The sequence below is a fragment of the Drosophila albomicans genome, chromosome X (genome assembly GCF_009650485.2).
Source record: "Drosophila albomicans strain 15112-1751.03 chromosome X, ASM965048v2, whole genome shotgun sequence".
NCBI lineage: Eukaryota > Metazoa > Arthropoda > Insecta > Diptera > Drosophilidae > Drosophila > Drosophila albomicans.
In genome coordinates this window covers 15,907,972-15,929,146 of record NC_047627.2, presented here as the reverse complement: position 1 = coordinate 15,929,146, position 21,175 = coordinate 15,907,972, and the positions used below count along the sequence as shown (strand labels likewise).

General features: G+C 38.4%; 1 protein-coding gene across 1 annotated transcript in view; it reads left to right on the top strand.

Annotated features, from left to right (window-relative positions):
• The window catches only part of LOC117578271 (uncharacterized), a 75,124-nt gene that overhangs the window by 43,351 nt on the left and 10,598 nt on the right, over positions 1-21,175 (top strand). The window contains 4 exon segments of the mRNA XM_052003159.1: positions 7,044-7,906; positions 9,195-9,351; positions 10,687-10,783; positions 10,857-10,986. Of these exon segments, the coding sequence (XP_051859119.1) occupies positions 7,495-7,906; positions 9,195-9,351; positions 10,687-10,783; positions 10,857-10,986 (796 nt within the window). The 5' untranslated portion in view covers positions 7,044-7,494.

Genomic DNA, 21,175 nt, shown 5'->3' with positions numbered 1-21,175 from the left:
TTTTAAATGTTCTCTTGTTTTTTGTTTTCTTTTTGATTTCATTTAGCGTATTTTTTTTTTTTAAACTTTATTTTAATATATTAAGATTTTCTTTAATATACATATATTTAATAATTTAACATTTAGTTTTTATTTTTCTGATCTTTTTTCATTGCTGTTCTTTTATATAAATAGAACATTACAAAGTGTTCTCACAGATTTGTTGTCTGATTTTTAATCTAAATTTTCTAATTTATTTTTAATAATTATTTTGTTAAGATTATTATATGTTTATTCTTAGCTCTTTTTGGCTTGTAATATAATAAATTATTATTATTTTACCTTTCATTTACATATATCATAATTTATAATAGTAGTTTCTATATATTTTATCAGATTTCAGCAAAAGGCTTTTTTCTTTGAATATTTATTTTCTTCTTTTTATTGTTTATTGATTTACAAACATTTTTCATGCGTTGCTTTGTTTTTTTTATTTAATTTTCTTTTTTTTTGTGGTATTTTCTAAGTAATTCTTTTTTATTACATTACTATCTTTCTGTCTCTCTCTCTCTTGTCGTCTGCAGTCTGATCTCTGCTTACCTTTGCTTGCAGCTAACACTTTTTCCAGCTTAACCCGCTTCCTGTCTGACTTTCTTCCCTCCGTCCCCGCTTACATTGAATGCAAATTGCAATTGCTCCACTTGCAGCTGGTGTTATTATTGTTGCGTTGCATTTGTAGCTCATCTGCTTAATCCGCAGCTGCATCTATTGCAGCCACTGTCGAAGAACGCCCCGCTCTCTCCCCACATCCCACATCCCACTCCCCTCCTCCGCTTTTGTCCCACTTTGTGGCCCATTTGGACATTTTGGCTCTAGGGTTTGTGGGCCTTGTGTTCGCTTAGTTTGGTTTTCATTTCGTTTGCTCTGGTCTGGTCTGATTTGGTTTGGTTTGGTTTTGTTTTCGTCTCGGGTCTGCTCTGGTTTTTGGTGGCTTGGCTTGGCTTGGGTTGGCTGAGCTGAGCTGCAGCTTCGAATTGGAATAGGGATTGGGCTTGGTCTGGGGCTTGGGCTTGGTCTGGGGCTTGGGCTTGGCTTCGGGGCTTGTTGTGCCTTTAGCCATGCTCCAGTTTTTTGTGCCATTTTGCAATTGCTTTTTGTGTGGTTGCCATTGCCGATGCCTTTATCAAAATTCCAGGCGTGATTTGCAGTTTAATTGTGCAGCAAAGCTGCACTAAAAGAAAAAACTGCAATACAGCAACTCGTAGCTGAAATGGATATTTGGTTATTTTGTCTTCTTTTGTTCTATCATCAACTTGCAATACGCAAGGTAACAACAGTGGCAGTCGATGGGGCGTATGCGTGATATTATTGCTTGACCCGTTCATCAATAAGTTAAGAGCGCAAACAAAGCAGCACAAACAGGACAATGCAATGCACTTAACCAAATGGCCACACTAGCTGCAAAATGCACTCAGAGTCAGACCTAGAAAGAGAGGGAGAGAAAGGAGAGAGAGAGAGAGAGAGAGAGAGAGAGAGAGAGAGAGAGTGTGTGAGCTGATGATGATGTTATGTAGTTCTTGTGGATTGAAACTGATGTTGTTTGCCACAGACAACGACGCTCCATTTGCGATGGAGGGAAAATCAGTTGCAAGATTCTATCAAAATTCCACAAATAGTTACACGTGTGCTTTCGCAGCTTCCTCCTTATCTCCTCTCTCCTCGTTCCCTTCTAATGTCGTGGCATCTTCTGTGACAGCAACTTACTTCGCTCTCAATCAAGCATATTGCAATGCCTTTAGAATTCTGAAAAGGCAGCACAACGGGAGCAGCATCAACGTCTTGACAAACGACACTGAGGAACTCACAGATACGAGTAGATAAGAAGGCAGGGAAGGGAAGGAAAGTTGCCTGCTTGACAAGCAGTTGCAAGGAGCTTATGACTTTGCCGTTGGCTGCTGCTGCGAAAGGAGAAAGCGAAAGCGAAGGCGAAGGCGAAGGCGAGACCGTGGCTGGTCTTGCATTTGATTAAGTGCTGGACTCTGTCGTGTGTTCTGCGTCTGTCTGTTTGGTGTGAATAGAAAAGGGAACAGAATAGAACATGTGAACTTTCTCATCTGAGCTAATGATCCGTGTAATCTGTTGTGTGTGTGTGTTTCTCTCTCTCTCTCTCTCTCTCTCAACATGATGATGGCAGGCAAAAGCTGCACATAATTGGCATAAGTTTGCACTTAAGTCAAAGGCACACACACACATACACACATACACATTTATCGAAAGAGTGTGGAGCGAGGTTTGCTTTCTGCTGTGTGCTTACGGTAGATTTAACACACGGCGAGCGTTCAATAAATGTCAGCAATTAAAAAGGTGCGATGAATGTGTATCGAGTGTCAGGCGAGGTAAAAAGCAGACCATGAACGGGGGAACGCGCTAAAGGTGTACGGAAGTGTGTGTGCGTGTGTGTGTGTGTGTGGGCAATGGGCGTGATTAAGCAGCAGCGCACTGACTGATGAGGGCAGCTGCCGATTTAAATGGCAGTTGCGTCGCTCGCTCGCTCGTTCCCTTTGCTCCTTCCTTCTGCTTCTGCTTCTGGTTCCCCCCTCAAGCCAATTGCAAATACAAGTTGGAAGTTCCCCACAGACTTCGACTTTCGTGGAATGAATGCGAAATTGAAATGAAAATACTTATATCGATAAGTATACAACTCTTCTCTCTTCGCTCGCTATATGTGTACACACACATATACATACATATATATGGAGTATACTAAGTATATATAAAAGGTGCTCATTTATAAAATCGATGGCACACACACACACATACGCAGGACATGCTGTGGAGTCACATAATATATATATTTCAAGGATTAAATTAAGGCGAGCGAGATGCAGGCAGAGACTCTGTCTGTGCACGGAGATAGCTCAAGTGAATATCAACAAAATTATGCGCCAATATATCGTGTGTGCATGTGTGTGTGTGTGTGTGTGTCTTGTATATTTTTAAGTTTCTGGGTGAAAGCATCTGATTGACATGTGTTCCCAATATGGTAACTCGCACCTCGCTCTCTCGATTCCTTTCTTCTCAAGTTGTGCGTCTACTTAGCGCTTAATTACGAGATTACTTCAAACTACTTTCGTTAATTGAAGCTTGAAACTTTTAATGTATCTCCACATTCAAATTAGTTTTATGCGATATTATTTTAATTCATGAAAATTAAAGTTTCACTTTAGAGCCACGATCTTTTTTAGGCTTTGATGTTTTTTGTCACCTAGAAGTTTCATTAATCTGTCACACTTTTGTTCAAAATTCTCCAAAACTAACACTTAACTAGAATGATCCAAAAATGTATATTGCTAAATAGAAATATAATAAAATATGAGAAAATAACTTCTTATTGGTGACTTTTGAATTCGTTCGCTTGTTAATAACCAATATTCCAGTAAGTTAAATGAATTTATGTATCTAAAGATGACAAAAGTTCAACAGAAGCAAGCAAGAAAATCTTTTTTGGCCTTTTGAAAGAATCGATTACCAGCAGCTTATTTTGTCAACTTGTTGCAATTTCACTTAACTGTTGAGCAACAGTTGATCAAAGCGGCAGCTAATCAAGCTGATAGATCTTTGTGATGCTCTTGTGTCCGACCACGCCCACATAGCTCATCCAATTACACTAATATCTTGGTCCGCCACCTTGCCTTACACACACTCATGCATTTAACACACATATATTAAAATTTTTGGCAAGCTATTTTTAAACATGATCGCTTACGAAGTGATTACCTTTAATGCCTTCAAGCGTTGTCCAACTGTTGAGTAACAGTTGATTAAGAACTCACAAATCATAGTGAAGCTATCTTTGAAAAGCGGTTTTGCCTGACCACGCCCTCTTATCAAGCTCGCCTTCTCTTTTATCTCCGTCCGCCGCCTAGTTAAACTCACACACAAAATATGAAACACATACAGTCAAATTTTTGGCGATGACTTTTTTGCACTTTGACAGAATTGATAAGCAGTAGCTAAATTAGTTAACTTGTTGCAATTCTGCAAAACAGTTGAGCAACAGTTGATCGGAAGCACTCACACTCATGTTAATCTAAGCTAAGCAATCTTATTGAAACTCTGTCGGACCATGCAAAATTTTGAGGTTCGTTTTCGCTAATTTCTCGGTCCGCAACCTATCAAAATACACACAGAATATGACATACATACAGACAAATTTTTGGCAGTGATTTTTTCACATCAAGCGATTAACAATTTATTACCAGAAACTTATTTTGTCTTTTTGTATGCACAGTATATGGAATTCTGTGTCATGCCGAATAAATCAGTCCACTAAAATATCAATTAGAATAGTCAGCTAAGATCACAATCTAAAAGTGTTTATATGCAGAGTATTCTCTAAAAAGTTCAACCACCCAACAATAGCCACCAAAAACGCAGTTCAAACTTGTTACCTATTTTCATTTTATTATTAAATGGTTGACTCTTGAATTTCGTCTATTAATAGCATTAAATTCTTGTTAAATTTTCCACCCAAAAGAATAACGATTATTGAATTGTTATTTAACAAAGCGTGCTTAATGTGCCTGTCAGATTTATGCACAAATAATTCCACTTTTGACCGACAGATAATATAAATAAAATCGTCTGCTAAGCACAATTGCAATCGGAATATTCTTGGAATCGAGCTCAAGTTGTAAAGCGACGATAATTATAGAAAAGCAGCAAGGATATGGGAAAGTGGATGGATATTGTATTTTTATAAAATATGACAGCATTTTAGGACTCTGTTGATGACCTAGAAATTTATGCATAATATATATATCTGTATGTGATAAATAGGCGTATAATTGTTATGCATGATATGCGCTCGTTCGTTGTATGAATAAAATGTATTCAATTGTGCGAGTAAGCGCTATTAATTCATTTGATTCATTTAATTCGTCTCGTTATTTCCATAATTCATTTGGCGTCACAGCGACAAAAATACCAACACCATGATTTTCTCTCCTTTCCCTTTCTCTCACTCTCTCACTCTCTCTCTGGGCTCTTAATAATCTGAGCGAATCTTTTATATGTCTCTAAACAGTGTGAAGCATGTGTGTGCGTTTGTGTGTGTGTGTGCACAACCCGTTAAGTGTGAGTGCGAGAGTGTTGATGTGTGCGGAGAACGTGACGTGACTCTGTGGCGGACTCTTGTAATTAGCATTGAGGCTGAGACAGCAGAAATGCAAGTAATAAGCTAAAGCATACAGGCAACAGCAGCAGCAGCAGCAACAAAATGTTATCTGGGTCCTAATTGAAGTGCCATTGAATGAACATGGCCACGACACGTGCTCAACGAAGTCGGCAGCTTTTTGTGCTTGGCCGACAATCTTTAATTTAAATGCCGGCCATCTTCACGTTTATCAGATTACGCGACAGCAACACCCACGAGATACACACACACACACACACACACACACACACACATACACTGCTCTTCCATTCGTATACTTTGGCTAGCAGCACATATATGCAACAGCTGCTTGAAGTGGAAGAAAGCGAGTGGACAGCACTGAAGCAGCGAGTGGGCAGTATGATACAGACGCTGCCAACTCGCTCTTTACTGTAAATACAATTAAGTTGCTCACGAATGAGTTAACTTCCTGTGAAATGTTAAATTAATTAATTTATTTTTTTTAAATTTATTTGATTTTTCCATTGCTCAGCGAATTGCGTAGAGCTTTATAATGAAATCAACAGGTTTGCAGCACTAGTTACTGCTGCGACTGAACTAGCTTTATGCATGTACGATATGTTATTTAAATTGTGATGGTGTTATAAAAAAGTGCAAATTGAAATTTGCAAGTTCATTTTTCTTTAGAACGAGGCAATTTTATAGTTAAAGTGCATTTAAAAGACAATTGATTTGAAATTGATGAATTTATTAAAAATATATGTACACATATGTTACTTATTTTAAAATTTACAAATATTGAGCCATAATTTTGCGAATTCAATGAGCTTTTAATAATTTTTAGAATTTACGCTACGTTATCATTTAATTTGTAATCTATATTTTAATAATAACAATAATAATTTTACAATTTATTGTGCTATATATATTTGATTTATTCACAATTTAGACCAATTGTTTGGATTCAATACATTATATATTATTTTTGATATTGGTATTATTTATGTATTTTATTTTTCATATCAATGCCTTATCATTTATATCATATTTTGGAATCAAAACTTTATACATTTTTGCTAAGTTACCTTCTTAATAGTGTACGTTACTGTTCATTTTATTGTACAACATTTCTAATTATATTTCAAATCGAGAATTTTCCAAATTCATTCTGAATTTGTTTTTGATGTGTTATTTTTTATTTGTTTTCAAATTCAAATCGTTTTTTTTTTTCAAGTTGACTTAAATTGTGGTTTGTTCTATTTTAATAATTGTTTGCTTAAATTACCTAATCTTTTAGCTTGAGAATTTTAGATCTGTTGAAAAATGATCATTAGTTTTAGACTTCGAATTAGTTATTTATTTATTTATTTTGAATTTATTGTAGCTCAAAATTAATTCTAGAGTACAATACGTAGCCAGAGCAACTGAGGCCTTTAGGCTGTTTTTTGATCAAAGTGTTCGAGGGGAAAGGATTCACTACTTTACAAGATATTCTGATGTATTTAAAGTTTTAAGTTAAAGTTGTGAATCCTTTCCCCTCGAACACTTTGATCAAAAAAACAGATCAGCACTTGGCAATTGGTTAACACGTTTTGGCAGTGTATTCAATTTGTCGTTTTAATGCGTGAAACGCGAGTATTTTGCAGCTGAAATAACTTCCTCCCTCCCCCTTGCTTGGCGCTTCCCCCCACCATATTGTTGCTAACTCAATTACGCAGCATTTGCCATGCAATTTGTCTACAGCAGACCTGTGTGAGTGTGTGTGACAGACCTGTATGTGTGTGCATGTGTTGGTTCGCAATTTTCATTTTCATTTTGGGCACCGAGTGTGTTTGGGTATTTCGCTTCTCGTTGTTTTTTTTTCACGAAAAATATTTTGCATTTGCAGCATCCGGTGACAATTTTCGCCGCACAGCAGCGTCCAAAACATTTCCCGAGCACAACGAGCAGACGGCGGAGAGAGAGAAAGAGAGAGAAAGAGCAGCAAACATTTTCATTGCTGTCGACAGCACATTTTATGACGGTCACATAATAACGTGTAGCGACAAAACGGTAAACGGCGAGCGGACGTCATCTAAAGAGTAGAAGGAGAAGGGGAAGGAGGAGAAGGAGCGGAGCGGAGCAAAGCTCTGACGCAACGAAGGATGCAAATTACGTGCCACATGACGCGCCAAAGCTTTTGATTTGATTGCGTTTCGGCAATCGCTCATTTGCCCATTCGCTCAGTCAGTCAACCACACATTGCCTGATTGATTGACTCCGACAGTCGCAACGAATAGTTGACAACCAAACACACACACACACAGACACAGAGGAGTCCTTTTTGTCGTCGGCGCAGCATGCACAAGAAGCAGCCATTGCCGCTGGCTGCATTTCTCAATAACAACAGCGACAACAACAGCGGCAGCGACAACAACAGCAGCAGCAGCATCATCAGCAACAGTCACAGCAACAGCCACAGCAACAGCAACCACCACAGAGGAACAGTCAGTAGCATTGTTGGCAGCAGTCGCATGGGTCGACAACAACCGGCAAGCATGTGCTTCACCAGCAGCGCCGCGAATGGCGCCCAAGGTGCCGCAAATTCGTCAGCGGGCAGCGCCCAAGGTGCAGCGGGCGTCTCCGGCGGTGGCGCCACAGCATCATCCACATCCAAGGCGGACAAACAAAGAGATAACGGCGGCGGTGGTCTCGCTGGCGGACTCTGCGGTTGCCAAAAGGCGCCCAAATCCCATTGCATATCAGCGACAGGTGAGTGCTTTCTACTACTCCTCATCCTTCTATTTTCTCCTTTTTCTGCCACAGTTTCAAGTGGCACACACACACACACACATTGTGGACAAACCCACATTTACATTTTAGACGAAACGAGGGCAACTCTGCACTGAGGCACTGCAGGTGGCATTCCAACTGCGATGCGAATCGGTTAAGCTTGAAAGCTTCCCACTTTGTTTCCGATACAATATACATTCCATTCCTATTAAAGCTAAACTTGTTTAGCATTCAATTTACAACAATTACTAAACTCTACAATTAGTTTTGTTGGCTGATTGTCAAGTATGGCGTAAAAGCTGTCATTTTATTGCTTATAGCACATATAAAACTATAATTTTTTGTCCGACTTTATGTTCAACTTGTTTTCCGAATACTTTTAAGCTTATTGTCAATGTTTAAGCTACCCGAGAAATTTTGAAATATTCGAAATCAATCAAAGTAATCGATTGAGTTTAAATTGGCAACCGATAATTACCGTCAAAATACTAAAATATACTGTCGCCTTTATTTGGTATATTAATATACTATCACATTCTAATTATGCCATAGAGTATAAAATATTATAAGATTATCTTAAATATATTAAAGACTTTATTTGGTATATGGATATACTGCTACATTAAAAATATAGCATAGAGTACCAAATTTTACTACATTTAATATACCGACTGTTTTATTTGGTATATTAATTACCACAGAGTTCCAAAAATAACAAGACTTAATTTATCGTAGGTTTTATTTGTTGTATTAATATACTATAAATTAATATACTAAACAAAAACAATCCATATTTTTGTTGAAAATGATTTACGAATATTTACAATTAGTCAAATTAGTTCCCGTTTCAATTTTGAGTAATTAATTATGAATTACTATACGCAGAGCATACATTTTCATAAGTACATGGCTTATTTCGTTTAATATTTTACATATTTGCAGAGCTTAAAATATTTCATAAAAATGTGGACTATGTAGTTTAAAAGCCGAACATGCTCGTTGAAAGTTCGAGAGAGTTTTGCTCTGAAGTGAACACACTTAGTTGTATTAGATTTAAGCCACGAACAGAACAGATTTTTTGGTAATTTACAAATCGCTTTTAAGCCGCCAGCATTGCACAGTTTAAATTTTCAATGAAAAATGCGCAAATATTTAAACAATTTATTATGCTTAACTGTATTTTATACTTACTTCCTCTCTCTCTTTCTGTCTCTCTCTCTCCGTGCTTCTTGTGTATTTCTTTGCTGTTGCCCTCGGGCAATTTTAGGCGTACTGCTGTTGGTGCTGCTCTACACGGCCATGGGGTCCATCATCTTTGTAACGCTCGAAGGCGAGCTGGAGGACGCGAATGCGCTGGAAACAGCTGTTGCCGCCTCCAAGCCATATCCACGCACCGAACTGGCCAACGCCGAGATTCGCTCAAGGTAAGTGGAAACGAAGTAGAGCGAGTTGCTGAATTGTTTTCGCACTCCAATTAAATAACTTTAAAAACGCTCCTACTGCAAAATGTGGGCAAAGATTATTTGAAGATTATCTTTAGTTGTTCTTTTTTTATTGAAGTAGTTGTTACAAAGAACTAAAAACAAATAATGAGAAATTGAAAATCTATAGGAATAAACGCAATTTAAGTAGTAACTATTTAGGGAGATATTGACTAACTAACAAGATAAAACATTTTATTAATTGCTAATTGTATTTTATTTTCTATTTGATAAGTTTAGAAAATTTAAAATAAAATTTATGTATAATATTCTGCTAGTGAAGTTTCTTTTGAACATTGAGATGGCTTTTTATATTCATTAAATAAGACTCTTTGCTTTTAAAATATGGGCATATGGGTAATTTTCTGAGGGATGTCGCGTGCGACCAGCTTTTCAGTTACAAAAAAAAACATATTCTAAAACAATTTTAAAAATAAGTGAAGGTTATTTTTATAGCTCTAAATTAGTACTTTAATTAGAGCTAAGAATGGTTTTGGAATTTTTATTCTGTTTTGTTTTCTGTTCTGATAATTGCAAAAATTAACAAATTCGTACGCAAAACCAAAAAATTAACGAATTTATATATTTTATCGTAAAACAGAATAAGTTACTAAAATCAATCTTAGCTCTAAAAATAGTGCTAATCCAAAGCTTTAAGAAAAACCTTCACTTAATTTTAAAATTGTTTTAGTTTAGTTCTTTTTTGTCACTGTAAAACTGTTCGCACGCGACATTTACCAGAGAATTACCATATACCTAAAATTTATTGAAGTAAAACAAAGTCTACGTTTGATGAATGATATACGCAAATTAAACTAAAGATGTGGATATATAGTAAAGAGAAAGATATTTTATTTTCAAAATTAAATTATTTTTATTTTTCACCAGTCTTTATTTCTAAAATTGATTCTTTTTATTATAAAAAGGATTTATTTTTACATAAGAAAATATTTGTCGCAGCAAGTTTTTGCTTTCCACAATTAAATAGAAGATATATAAGCGGAATACAGTTTAAAATAGCGAAAGTACGGTTGTTTTACTGTTTTTTGTATATCCAATAGCAAAATTAAATTAAATATTAGCAAAAACTTCAATTGCTACTTAATTTTATTTACTTATTTTTTTCTAATAATTGGTCACCTGGAATTTGTATTCTATAGTTAATTAATAAGGCTAAAACTTCTTTGATATATATAGGCTTGGTTAAATCAAAAGTAAACAAATAAAAAATCAATAAAATATTCATTTAAATTCCTTTTTTTTTCTTTGCTTAAATAGAACTGTCGATCGTCTGTGGTCGATAACCGAGGATCTGAACATATTGTACAAGGAGAACTGGACACGTCTTGCCGCCCAGGAAGTGCAATTGTTTCAGGTGAGTGTCTCGCTCTGATATCTGATGCGACATCTAACTACATAAGTGTGTGTGTGTGTGTTTGATTCTGCAGGATACGCTGCTGCGTGCGGTTCGCCAGTCGAAGGTTTATCAGCCTGGAGGCGTGCAGATGAATGCACCGACACACAAATGGACCTACGCCTCGGCTTTCCTCTACTCGCTGACATTAATTACAACGATAGGTGAGTTGCACACACATACTACTACATACATATATGTAAGTCTTGTTCTTTCTTTTCCCTTTCGATGTCTGCTTGTTGTTCTTTACTTCGTTGTGTCCCACAGTTAGGCTCTGTCTCTTTTTTATACCCGCTACCCATAGGGTAGAAGGGTATTATAACATTGTGCCGGCAGGAAATGTATGTAACAGATAGAACGAGGCATCTCCGACCCTATAAAGTATATATATTCTGATCAGCGTCAACAGCCGAGACGATATAGCCATGTCCGTCTGTCCGTCCGTCCGTATGAAACACTGGATCTCAGAGACTATAAGAGATAGAGCTATAATTTTTTTTCGACAGCATTTGTTATGTTTGCACGCAGATCAAGTTTGTTTCAAATTTTTGCCACGCCCACTTCCGCCCCCGCAAATCAAAAAAATCGAATAACAAGCGTAATTTTAAAGCTAGAGTTTTGGTATATACAATAATTACTGTAGTAGTTATGATTCCTGAAAATTTGGTTGCAATCAAATAAAAAATGTGGAAGTTATTAATGAAATACTTTTGTATGGGCAAAAACGCCTACTTACTAGGGGTCTTAGTTACTTTGGCTGACAATCTAGTATATTGTGCCGTCTATGGTATATTTTGAATGGTGTACTATATCGATATACCACATATACCATTTGGTATATTTTTAGTATATTTGCAGTATATTCGGTATATTTTGAGAATAATACCGCAAAATATATTGCTTTTAATCAAATTGGGTAGCGGGTATCTCACAGTCGAGTACACTCGACTGTAGCTTTCTTACGTGTTCTCTTTCACCTAGAGAGGTTGTGGCAATTTATTAGCACTTTGCATCTGCCAACAGCAGCAGCAGCAGCAGACGTAGTAGAGTTGCCACCCACTCTCGCACATTCGTCTACATTCGTTTTGGAGACGTTGAGTGAGCGCCTCAGTGCACAGCTGACTGGATGACTGGATGACCAGTTGACCGCTGCCGTTGGTGACCGGTTTTGCTGGTTTTAATTAACAAACTGTCAGCTGGCGGCAAAATCGGCCGAGTCGACGAAGCCTTCGTCTTCTTTGCCTCCTTCTCCTTCGCATTTTGTTGTTAATTTGTTTTTATTGTTTTTGTTGTTGTTGCTGTTGTTGTTGTTGTTTGTTTTTTCGTCGATATCCGGCCCACTTGACAACATTTTTCAATTTACGAGCGCGTTGATTTTGCAATTTAAAATTGGCAAAGACTGCGGGGCAACCGATAGCAAACTGAGGACAACACTCGACTATCTATGTGTGTGTGTGTGTTTGTGGGGGGTGGAGTGGGAGGTGCACAAGAGAGAAAGCAACAGCAGCAGCAGCAGCTTCCACGCAACGTTTTCAATAAATTATAAGCAGCTCGAGGGCTTAGCAATTTGGTTGACAACTGCCGAGAAAGAGCGAGACAGAACACAGGATAGAGTAGCTTCGGCAAGGCTTCCAGAAGGGTGGAGAGGGGGTGGCATGTCCAGGGCAATTGCCTGAAGGATGTGACAGCAACAACAAAAACCAGAGACACGCAATTAAGATGTATGTAAAATGTCATTAATTTGCCAACTTCTTCCGCCACTTGGCATCCTCTCAATCTACACAGCAGCTATCTCTCTCGCTCCTACTCTCTCTCTCTCTCTCTCGCTTTGCTGGCTAATTGTATTTAGGGGGAAAAGCCAAAAGTTGGCTACTGGATAGATTACTTATAGCATCCACTGTCGCTTGCAAATATTTTCACTTCGATTTCAAAGCATATCATTTTTTTTTTATTTATTTATTTTTTATGTACGAGTATTTATTTATTTGTTTTTGGCTATATAATCGTTTTGTGGTGATTGATTGACACACACTGACTGACTGGCTGGCTGGCTGGTTGCATTGATTGATGGATGAACTGACAAATAAACAGACAGCGGGAAAGACTAATTAATGCTAGAAATTCGTTTACGTTCAGTTAACGCAAAACTAGTTAATTAAGTAAATCAATTAATGCCACGAAACTTTTCAAAACTGAATTAAAAATGGCATCAAAAAGGCGCTGTTCAACACACGACATTAAGGCTGTCAAGTGGCATTTGTATTGTGCACACACACATCCACACATCACTCACACACACTCGCGGTCGTTAGAATTGTGGTTACATTAACTGAACCAAATCAAACGCAAACCCAAACATCAAAAGCAGTCTCGACTGACCCGGACTAAGGAATTTGGCTCGCTCTCCTTTTTTTGTGTTTTTTTTGGCGTTGGTTGTTGGTCAGAGTATGTGTGTGTGTGTGTGTATGTGTGTGGGTGTGCACACAATACAAATGCGCTGTGAAATCAATCGAATTGTAGCAATCAGCGGCATCAACTTTGACGTCAACAACGTCAACCGACGTCGACTCGACATTTGTCGCAGTGTCAACGCTCTGTATAGAAACTGAGAGAGAGAGAGAGGGAGAGACAGAGAAGAAGTGAGTGGAAGGAGATCGGTTGAGGGCAGACCGCATTGCATTATGGGGAAATTGGGTTTGAAATCAAAACTCAATTTCAGGCACGCTCCAAAGTCAAGTCAGCGACAGAAGAAGAGCAAAAGAGAAAGGAGAGAGAGAATAACTGAGTGCTATCAAAAATCTGTCTAAATAACTCAACCAGTCGCCGTCTAAAGCCATGCTCGCAATTGTTTGTATTGAGGGCGTCATCGAAATTATTTTGACATCAGACAGAGAGAGAGAGAGTGAGAGCGAGAGAGCAAGGGACTGTAAACGTTTCTGCGGTTGGCAAAACCCAAGCAACAAAAGGCTTTGCCAATTGGCAACTGTGGCAACTCTGGCAGCGGCAGGTCAGGTCATTTGGAGGGGACCTTGGGCACGGGGGTGGGGGAGAAGAAACACTGCAACCAAACCCTGAACCTAAATCTAAATCTAAAAAAAAAAAAACATACGCACAATCAGTGAAGCGCCCAAGCTTAGCCTCTACATATCTTCCTCTCTTTCGCTGCCGATTTTAGCCTGATTTGTATCTGCAATTCCATCTCTTTCTCGCACTATCTCGCCATCTCTTTCTATGTATATGTTTGTGTATGTGCTGCTGGGCTGTGCCTGCACATCAATCAATTATGAAACAATTTATCCAAAATGCGTTTTGGGTACATTTTGTCGTCTGGTGGGGATTTTGATTGTTTTTATGCAATCCCCTTGCGTCTCTTATCCCCCTTCCGCTCTCTCCACTCCGCTCTCGCAAGCGTCAGCTGTCGCAACTGTAAAACCGAGTTAATGTGTTTTCTATAAATATAATAAATAGCCAGCGTCTGGGGAAATGCTATAGGCCTTTTGCCCCACACACAATACACAACACACAACACACAAACACAAACAGAAACAGAAAACACACATATGAGAGCATAAACTAAATCGAGCTTCAGTTATTACACAGGTCTACAATGGATTTGGTTTTGTCGGAGCCAACAAATTCGTTTAGTTTGCTCAGGCATTCAACACACACACACACACACATCAACACACACACACACAAAAGCTGCTTTTCCTGTTCGGTTCGTTTCTGTTTATCTTCCGATTTCCCTTCACTTACATATTTTCTCTTCTTTCTTAACCATAATTCTCAGTTAATATTGAAGCTCCGTCGGCTAAGGTCAGTTTTGCTGTCATATTTTTTTTTTTTCATTCTTGTTTTCTTGTTGTTTGGGCAGAGTGAAGACAGAGCATTTTATATTATTTCCAATGTCATGTCTCGTTAGCTCAAAATTGAGCGAGACCTTTTCGGGGAATTTACGAATGGTAGCAAATAAAATCAAAATAATGTTGAGTTGTAAATAAGGAGCAATACTCAATAATAATAAAAAGTAGATTCATAAAATATAACTAATAAATAATAACAAATAAATATAAAAGATAAATAAATAGACTACAAATAAAGGGAATATAAAAAACAGAAAATGGTCCAGCAAGCAATATTAACTATAAATTGAAATAAAATGCCATTTAAAAAGAAAAGACAATTACAATAAATAAAAAATATAAAATAAACAAAATCAAACATAAATTAAAAAATGAAACTAAGTTGTGTTGTAAATAGAAAGAAATATAAATATTTAGTAATAATAAAAAACAAACTATTCAGGTTTACTATTTACAGCTCCAAAGTTTTTGTAGTTACATTATCTCTAAAGGCAGTGCTGCCAACTTGTCATCATAGTGCTGTCAATGCAATATTTGCAATTGAGAAATGTAAATACATATATAACAAATTAACGAAATTTAAACAAAAAAACAAATAAATAATAAAAGTATAAATCACTAGCTAAACTTCGCTACAAAATAAATAACAAATAAATTAAAACCATGTAAATCTATATTTATTTCCATATACGAGTATAAAACTATTTTCAACACTAGAGTGCCTTTAGTTAACCTAACTTTGAAAGCAGCGCTGCAAACTTGTCACCAAAGCGCTGCCAACGCAACTGCAACTCTGGCGAATTCTCGCTTCGAAATTGATGGTGGTATAAAAGTGTGTGTTGAACAACTTTAAAGCAATTAACAATTTGCTTTATTTTGTAGTGCTGTGCCATTTGTCATTCGTTGCCACATACGATGCGTATCGAAATAATCCCTGTTCCGTTGCGGGTGTGTGCGTGTGTGTGTATGTGTGTGTTGCCAAAGTTGAAGCTGCAGCTACCGAAAGTTTTGTTATTTGTTTGGCTGCGTTAATGCGCTTAGCGGGCATTAAGGAAGCCGCAAGAAACTGCGTTGAAAACAAAGGACATGGTGATTGGGAGGGAGATGAGCGAGAGAGAGAAAGAGAGAGAGGAGGGACGGTTAAGACGAAAGTAACCAAGGCTATTAGCCCGAATTGGTTAACTCGAATCGATTACAGGGCCATTGCTCATTATGCGTTATTTTCGGTTAACAGGCAGTCAGTCAGACAGCCAGTCAGCAGCTTCCTGCTGCCTGCTGCCTTTTGCCAATTCCTTTTGAGCTCTTTTTAATGGCCTTTTGCTCATGTTGGCAACGTCGAACTCGAACCTTTTGCCGCCGGAGGCAATTTGCTTGTCCTTGTCCTTGGAACACCTTTCAATTAAAATGTAGTCCTGCCACGCCCCTCCAGCAGCAGCAGCTTTCTTCCTTATCCCATTGTTTGACTGACTGTTGGTTTCGCTTGGATTTGGTTTTGGTTTGGGCTGGGCTCGGCTTGGCTTGGCTTGGCTTGGCTTGGCTTGGCTTGCCTTGGCTTGGCTTGGCTCTCTGCCTAATGGCCAACTGCGTTTGTCAGCAATTGGCACATAAAACAAATTTCATTGCCTCAAATATATATGTAGTAGCATGCGAGTCGCATATAAGTCATGCGCTAATGATGCCAACCAACCAGCCATTTATCCGAGCTACATTCATAAATTGTCTTGCCTACAAGAGAGAGAGAGAGAGAGATCTAACGCGTAAATCGCTTCGAGCCGATTTATGCAGTTTAAAAGCTTTCACACTATTGAGATTGATTGCAGTCGCCCAGGTGGCAGCAGAGCGCCCAAATCACTTAAGCACACATTCAATGTCATTAAAGGATTTTTGTTTTGCGTTTTTTCATTTCATTTTCATTTATTTTTTGTGCTGTGCGGAAATGCAATTTCAATAATTTTCAAAAGGGCTTTCAGCTAATGCGGTAGGCAAACAATTTCAATTTATTTGCCAGCTAATAAACGAGTCGAGATTATGGCAAATTAATATCCCACGCATACGCCAAATGTGCATGGCAACAGAAAAGAGGATGAGAACGAGAGAGAGAAAGGCAGGGAGAGAGAGCGTGACAGAGAGGAAGCTAGACATTTCCCCAGTGTGTTTGTAAAGTAATAAAATTAACACATATGCACATAAATATTAACATCTACGATACAACCAAATGCGCTTCTATTAAGTCTCCGCTCTCCTTCACTCCCACTCTATCTCTCTCTCTCTCTCTCCCTCTCGTTCTTTCGCATTTATGTATTTGTCGCTGTTTTGATTTATGCTTTTCACGATTGCTGACTGCCAGCCATTGCTCTGCGGCTTTTATGCGAATTTCCCGCCTCTCCATCTCTTGCTCGTGCTGTCGCTGTAAACATAATGTAATTATGACTGTGACAGCGGCAATTCACTTATGGCAACTGCAGTCACATGCAGACACCACACACATACACACACACTCTCGTACACCCTTCCATATGTACACTCGTTACAGAGTCCACAAATATGTTTACCATATTCACCTGTTTGCTCTTCATTATAAATTTATTATTAATTTGAAGCGAGAACGCCATTGACATGCTCTGCCAACCCACAGTTTTCGACCTCTAGATACCCTGTAAGTTAGTTTAGTAAAGGATTACAGTCAACAGATTTCTAATATTATAATGCTGAATCATATATTTTCCGCTCCTCTGTATGATTCTCGAAAATTTGGTTGCGATCAGATAAAAATTCTAGAAGTTATTGATTTGGTTGATAATCTGGTATGTTTTGTACTCTATGGTATTTTTGTAATTTGCTAGTATATCAATATACCAAATATAGTTTTCTGTATATGAATTTGGTATATTTTGTGAATTATACCGCACTGTTTTGCTTTTACGGAAAATATACGATATGACATTTTAATCTAGCTAGTTGGTTAATTAGGTAAATTTCAAAAAAATAATTATATAGTTTATATATTTACACAATAAACAGTTGGGACAATTAATGTGTGAAGGTTCAGACATCTTTCAAGTGTTCTTTTTCTATGAAATTACAAAATTCTTGGATTGTTTTTTGATTTGAACTAATATTTTGTATTAAACTTTTCAATGAGCATTTGTAAAGTTGTTAATTCCAATCTAAGTAGTGCATTTGCATTGCATTGAATTATGTGTTGCTTGCAATTTAGTTGATTATTCTTGGCAAATTTCTTTAATACTATCATACATACTGCACAGAACAGAAGAAAGCCAACGCAAAGCTCATGCAATACATTTCCCAATTGAATTGATTCCGTAACTGGCTTCTGATAATAATAAGACCTAATTGCATTGCTCAACAGAAAGAGAAAGAGAGAGAAGCGGCTTAAATACCAAGGGAACAAATCATTTGGAAGGAATATTTGCTCAGTGTCTCACACAACATTTTCATTCATTCTTTGCTGTTGCGTAAATTAGAAAACATTTTCTTTAATCACTCGTATGAATGCCATGCATTGTCTCTGTGCTCTGTGTTCCATTTGCCAGCTTTTGTGTTGTGTAGTACTATTCATGCAGTTTGGTCGTCCACGTAATGCGCCTATTGGTCAGTGCGAAGCATTAAGCGATTGTGCTGCACTGCAGCTGCTGCTGTGCTTCAACTAAGCTCCAGATTTAAGACCAACTAAATGTAGTTGCTGCCATGGACTCCTCCTTATCAGCAATAATCCAGGCAACTATTCTGAATGCCATTTGAATTACTCGTATTGTTAATTGGCAGCGCATTCAATGACAAGTCCTTCACTTTATCCCCTCCATTACATTTCTAGTTCAAGACATTGCCTGTGATTTAAATCGTACTTATTTCAATGAATCCCACTCTCTCTGTCCCTGTCTCTATCGCTTTTGTTCTACGCTTTTCTATTATTTTAATCAACTTAATACCCTGACTACAGCCTTTGGTGAGTTCAACCCGTTCATACAAATCACAGTGCCCTTTTATTTCGCATCTTCATTTACCTCCTCAGCTTTCAATCATTCGCAAGTCTCGTACTTATTATTCATGGCATTGTTTGGATAGCTGTCTGTCAATCGCCGGACTTTGGACTCTATTCTAAGCGGCCAGGCTATATAAATAATTAATCGGATCGTAATAGAAAATGTATTATTAGATGACGAACAAAAGAATCTGGCGTATAAATAGAATAGCAGCATAATAGAACGTTTCCTTTTTTTTTTTTTTTTTTTGGAAGTGTGGAGTAAGATTCATATAAAAATAGCATAATATATATTTGCATTTAGTTGCGCATTGTATTTCCCAATAGGTTCATTGACATTTACACACTCTATTATTAATAGCGTTTGCTATGCGATTAATAAGTAATCAGCTTATTTATTTTGTGACGTCATTTAATCTACTCTTTCTCTCTCTCTCTTCTAACAACTCTTATTCTCAGCTCAGTTCAGATTTTGCTATGAATGCAAAATCATTAAGCAAAAATCGTTGCCTACTTTTGTGCGTCACGCGCTCTGATCGTCCCTACAAAATATCATTGCATACTTTGCGGCTACATAAACAAATGAGCCTATTTTAAATGGCCTGTGCTGTGTATTTTTGCATATTGAGCAACTTTATTAAGCATTTTCTCCATTCAACCATGGTCATTATTTCATGCGTTGGCCACAATTGCCGCGCTGCCACAGCTGCAATTGCCAACAAACAACAAATCCCCACTGGTCGGTCGTCTTCTTCCTCTTCTTGCTTTTCGCATGGCAATTTTCATGCAGATGCTCATACTCATCAATGTGTCGAGAGTTGTCGTTGTTGTAGGTCATTTGCCAAACCCTGACCTATGACAGGCGTCACGTTTTGTTGTACTTATGTAATATGTGATATTATTATTACACAATTTGTATGCGTTGCCCTTTTGATTATTGTTGTCGTTGGCCCGTTGCCGTTGCTGTTGCTGTTGCTGTGGTTGTTGGTTGTTGGTTGGAGTGGCAACTATAATTTGTGACACGTGCCACCAAAATCTATGGCCAGTCACTTGGGTGTTGCGTGTGGCTGTTGCGCTGCCTGATTGTTCGCTGTTTTCTGCTGTTGTTGCTATCGAAATGGGTGTTGTCCTCGCCTCTTGTCGTTGTTATTGTTGTTGTCGTTGTTTGCTTCGATTGTTGTCGTTTGCTATGCCAAAGAGGTGGCAGAGAAGGGCAGAAAAAAGCGCGGCAGTTTATTTTATTTTATTGCAATTCATCGCTTGCCTCGCTTCGCACACAAACACACACACACACACACCCATTTTTATGGCCTCAATGCGCGACGTGGGTGTCTATTGTGTGTGTGTGCGGCGTGTGTGTGGTGTCAAATATAACAAATAATGCCAAGAGCGAGACGACGAACAACGCGCCAACAACAATCACAGATAAGTCAACATTCTGCTGATGCGGCGAAGCGAAAAGCGAGGCAAGAGCATGAGAAACGGGCAACAAGAAGGACATCAACAACGCCTACGCCATATTATATGCCACACACATACACATACACACACTCGCACACACACATACAGTTAGTCGAGGCAACGCAGCGCGTAACGAACCACTCAACACTTTATGTGCTCGCTTTTGGCCATGTGACAGGCTGCATAAATTTTTTAATGTCTTGCCACAGCTAAAACAACGATAACAAACAAAGAGACGCAACGCAGCGCAACGCAACGCGACTCGCTTCGACTCGATATGTTGTGCCACACTAACGGGGACTTGCCACTGCCACCTCGCTGCTCCCCCGTTTGTCTTTGTCCTTTGACCGAGAGCATGGCAGTTTTTCATGGACAACAGCAAAAGCAACAGCAACAACAACTTCAACTGCTGTTGTAGCTTACTGCAGCGCATCAATCTTTTAAGCCAAAAAGAAAGCAAACACCAACAGCGAGAGAGAAAAGAGAGATAGAGGGAGAGCGAGAGTGAGATAGGGAGTTGCTATCGCGTTTTCTTTGTGAGGCAATCAAATGGACAATTGTTGTGCTGCCGCTGGCTGCAGCAGCTGCAACGTGAATTCAATATTATGGCATATCAATGCTTAATAATGCCATCAAATCAAAAAGCCAAAGCTTGGCAACAGCTGCCGTTGCAACAGCAACAGCATCACCAGCAGCATCAGCAGCAGCAGCGACAACAAGAGCAATTGCTTGGCATGGCATGACATGGCTTTAGCTTTGTGTGGCATTTGCATTAAGTTGCGCCCTTTGGCACGTTGCGAGAGCGCCTTTCGAGTGGCCACTCTGTCATATGGCAGCAACTTCTCTGCTATGCTCTTCCCTTCTTTCCTTCCCCGCCCTCGCTTGCCTCTTAACCTTCAGCATGCTTGACAAATTGTTCAAAAACTGCAACGCACAGCCGGAAAAAAAGCTATTCGTTGGCGTTTTTCTTCGCTCGTTTGGCGCAGCGACAACACTCACACACACACACAAAAGTTGAGAACGAAA